The 4556-nt window shown below is 37.1% G+C and overlaps 1 protein-coding gene across 2 annotated transcripts in view; it reads left to right on the top strand.

The window, feature by feature from the left end:
- Positions 1 to 285: 285 nt before the first annotated feature.
- The window catches only part of LOC106536699 (proto-oncogene tyrosine-protein kinase Src), a gene marked incomplete at both ends in the record, with an annotated part of 20882 nt that continues 16611 nt past the window's right edge, over positions 286 to 4556 (top strand). The window contains 3 exon segments of one of the 2 annotated variants that reach the window (XM_014034019.1): positions 286 to 384; positions 3473 to 3499; positions 3766 to 3869. In XM_014034019.1, the coding sequence (XP_013889473.1) occupies positions 286 to 384; positions 3473 to 3499; positions 3766 to 3869 (230 nt within the window). 2 annotated transcript variants of the gene reach the window in all.

The raw sequence follows: 4556 nt of genomic DNA, 5'->3' as shown, positions 1-4556 counted from the left end.
GTGTTCATCAAGTTTCTCTGTGAGGACTTGTGTTTATCAAGTTTCTCTGTGAGGACTTGTGTTTATCAAGTTTCTCTGTGAGGACTTGTGTTTATGAAGTTTCTCTGTGAGCAGACTTCACTCAGACCTGAGTGTGTTCCAGTGGTTTCACTAATAGTGACTCAGAAGAACTGAGCTCTGTCAGGCACACTTTGAGGAGCTTGACAAACAGCTGAAGCTCATGTTTGTGTTTTGGACGTAGCAGGAGTCTGGCTGAAGCTGTGTTTTCTCCTTTTATCTGAACAGAGAAGGAGACTGGTGGCTGGCGCGCTCCCTGACCACTGCAGAGACTGGTTACATCCCCAGTAACTTTGTGGCTCCAGCTGACTCCATCCAGGCAGAAGAGTAAACCTTCATTTATCTTCTCATGTTTTATTTGTTGTATCTTTTCCTCTCTAAGTGCATGAAAGAATGATCCAAACGTAACGTGTTTTTAAACCTTTGTTAGTTCTGACTGGCTCTTTGAGGAGAAGTCACTGCTTCACTTCTCACTGTGACAAACAGGAAGAAGGTTTACAGTAAAAACACACCTGGACCGTTTGCTTAGTTTGGATTATAAAAATAACCYTTCTAATGTTTGAAGCAGCTACACAGGGGTGGTCCTGGTCCTGGGGGGCCGCAGTCCTACATGTTTCACATGTTACCTGCTCCAACACACCTGATTCAGTCACTGAACTACCTCTTCATGTTCTGCAGTACGGAGCACCGACACTGACATCATTAGAAATAAATCAGAAACAGATAAATGAACCTTTAAATAAATAAATACATTTAAAATGCACCAAATAAATTAAAAAGGAGAACTTTACCTCATGTTTTATCTTTTAATCGACCATCAGATTTATTTTTCCAGCTTATTTCTGATAAATTACATATTTTAACACATAATAAAAATTTAATGTTTTTGATATATATTTTACATAGTTTTTCCTTTTACTTGTATGTGCATTTGTCTCTTGAATGATTAAATTGAATTATTTGTATAATTTTGTCCAACTGTTTGTTCTGCTGCAGTTTAGCTTAAAGTTTCAGGTAATGTTTTCCTCCTTGACTTTGTTTTAAACTAAACTTTAAACTTTTAGCTAAACTGAGGCACAAGCATGCAACACACAGAAATAAACAGACTTGTTGGAAAAAAAAATAAAAATAATTAAGTATAAACATTTAAGTCACATGTACAAATAAAAAGAAAAACAAATAATATATATTTTAAAATACAGTAAAATTTAAAATATGTGTTCAAATATATAGACTAATTTAATGGAACTAACCTTGAAAAATAAATATGAAAGTCAATTAAAATATAAAACAGGAGATAAAGTTCTCCTTTTAAATTTAATTGGTTCATTTTAAGTGTATTTATTTAGTGGTTTATATCATTCTGGTTTTATTTCTAATGTCAGTGTTGGTGCTCCGTACTGCAGATAATCATCTGTTCAGACCAGGTGTGTTGGAGCAGAGGAACAGGTAAAACCTGCAGGGCCTCTAGGACCAGGACTGACCAGGTCTGAGCTGCAGTCAGCAGCTTGTTGAGCTCATCTAAACAAATGAAATGGTTACAACAGTCATATATTTTATAATTATATTTATGAACATGTAGACTSYCCATAGGAAGTGACAAAAAATGTACMAAGAAAAGATTTACCGTACATTTAGCATGAACCGGYCTGTTAGCTTAGCATGAACCGGCCTGTTAGCTTAGCATGAACCGGCCTGTTAGCTTAGCATGAACCGGCCTGTTAGCTTAGCATGAACCGGCCTGTTAGCTTAGCATGAACCGGCCTGTTAGCTTAGCATGAACCGGCCTGTTAGCTTAGCATGAACCGGCCTGTTAGCTTAGCATGAACCGGCCTGTTAGCTTAGCGTAGACTGGTCCACTGAGGTTTTTACAGTTACAATCAGACACTACGTACTTAAATACAGCTTATATCCATAACTACATCCATGTAAGACTGGTGTTCAGCTCGTTTTTTGGTCCACTTTTCTACACAAACATAATTATAAATGAGTTTTATTGGTGGTTTTTGTTGAAACATAACGTTGGAACATAACTTTTAGCATTAGTAAGTGTAAAATGTCCTTTGATTTAACTTCACATGTATCTTCTGTCTTGTTAGCTCATTAGCTTAGCATGAACGGGTTGCACCAGTTTGCTCCTGTGGTGTTGTTATTTAAACCAACAGAATCTTACTGGCAGCACTGGTTGAAGTCACTTTTAGCTCACTAACAGTGCCACATTGTAAAACGATCTGTTGTTTTTACTTTTGACAAACTATAGACTGAGCTCATTTTTACAATTCACTGGTGTTTTAATGGGCACCAAGTGTCTAATCAAATTAATAAAAACATTTATAATTATTTTCTCACATAGTGTAAAATCCTAGTTAAAGATTTTCACTAACAGTTTAATTGTCATTTAGCTCACTGTTTTTACATTTTTGCTAATATTTCTAAATGTTATGTCCAAATGCTAAAAACTAAATCTAAATGTATAAATTTAAATGTAAAAATAAAATCTTAAATGTTGCAGCTAAATTATAAATCTTACATTTCAGAACTTCAAAATGGAACGCAGCCTTTGCCTTTCGTACGTAGCTTTTCTTATGACATCATCATCCTGTATCAAAAGCTACTGCTAACGCTGCTAATGTTGCTAAGCTGCTAATGTTGCTAAGCTGCTAACGCTTCCCTAAAAGACATTAAATCAACCCTAACTGTGTCTGAGCTGCGTTTTAAACTGTCGGACCACCAGGACCATCCATGTTTCTTTAAACACATTTTGAATTAAAACCGTAAATGCATCTTCAGTAGCATTAKCAGCATTAGCAGAGCTAGCAGCGTTAGCACTGTTAGCATTTGCTTTTGTTCAGTTGCAAAATGATGACATTATGACAAACGCTGCAAACCAACAACAAAGGCTGTTTTCTGTAATAAATGTAAGTTTTTTCATTTAACCACAACATTTAAGGTTTAACTATTACATTTAGATTTAGAGTTTACCATTTACTGTACACATAAAATTTAACTTTTAGTAAAAATTAACAAAATGTAATAACAGAGCTAAATAATAAAATATTAGTGGACAATTTTTAATTAGGATTTTGCATTTAGAAAAATGTGAGCTTAATAATGAAAATGGACTTTTTCTGTTTTTAGGTTGAATTTGATTTCTTGGGATTGAGCCAATCAAATCATTTCTCTAAAGTTTTTTAATTCTGAGCAAACCAAATAAAAACTCTTTACAGCAGCATTTTTATGGAAACATGCAGATTATTCAGATTATTTTATTAACACATGGTCTATAAAGAAATGATCCAACACAGTCACGTAGCTGTGAAGCATGTAATGAATTAGCATGTTGACCTGATTGTTTATAATGTTTACAAGCTGGCTGTTACAACCTTATTTCTCATTTTGCCTCCTGCTTCATCAGTGATGTCAGTCTGACTGTGGAGCCCAGGTGAGCAGCTGCACACCAGCCTTTAGCACTGATTGTAAAGGTTTTCAGAGCAGGAGGTGGTCTTTGTCAGCTGAACATTGAACAAACAGAAGAGAAGAGATGATTGCAGCCAGTTAAACCATAATAAACTGACTGGTACTGAGGCCACGCCCACTGTGGAAACTTTGAAAAGTCAAGCTTGGAGCCACTTGGCTTCTTTCAGCTGATGTTTTCCTCCTCATCAGTCGGTTCCTTCGTGTCCTTTTGTTCCCCTCTGACCTCACCAGGTGGTACTTTGGTAAAATCACACGGCGGGACTCTGAAAGGATGCTGCTGCATTTAGAAAACAAGAGGGGCACCTTCCTGGTGAGAGAAAGTGAAACGTCCAAAGGTCAGTGTGTCGGCCCTTCCTTCCTTCTACACTTTAGGCTCCTTGAAGTGTTCAGTCAGAAATTATATTTATTTATTTATTTATTTATTTATTGTTGTGTGTGTTGTTTATTCTGACACAGCTGTGTGATGTGATGCAGATGTTTGTGTAACCACAACACAAGCACTGATCACAGAGTGAATTGACTCCTCCCACTGAGCACCAGGCGTGGTTCACCACTGATCTTATTTAGTCCTGAACATGGTTAACTTCAGGACACATCCAGGGGCGGAGCCAGGAGGGTGGCCACCCCCGGCACCTGATTGGCCCCCGCAGGTGCCACCCCCAAATGATTGACAAGTGTTGCGGGGGGGGTTAGCATGAGGCAATAAAAGATGGTCCATCAGAGCAAAAACAGCTGAAACATCTGTCAAACATCTGTAATGTCAGGTGTAGAGGGAGCCTTCCTCTACACAACTGACTTAATAAAAAACAACAATGTGTGTGATTGTTCTGGGTTTAACAACCACAACACTGAGCAACATCTAGACCAGTGGTTCCCAAACTTTTATCTTCTGACCCACAAAATATACAGTACATGTGACCCCAAATATTACTGGTCTGAGTACACAAACTTCATTWATAACCCTAAAAACACAGGATTTTTGACAATCTAAACAGCTTGTACACAAATATAAATACTTATTT

The sequence above is a fragment of the Austrofundulus limnaeus genome, unplaced genomic scaffold, assembly GCF_001266775.1.
Source record: "Austrofundulus limnaeus strain Quisiro unplaced genomic scaffold, Austrofundulus_limnaeus-1.0 Scaffold1939, whole genome shotgun sequence".
In the NCBI taxonomy this organism is placed as follows: Eukaryota; Metazoa; Chordata; class Actinopteri; order Cyprinodontiformes; family Rivulidae; genus Austrofundulus; species Austrofundulus limnaeus.
Note: the sequence above shows the minus strand (reverse complement) of the source record. Positions and strands in the feature narration are given on the sequence as shown.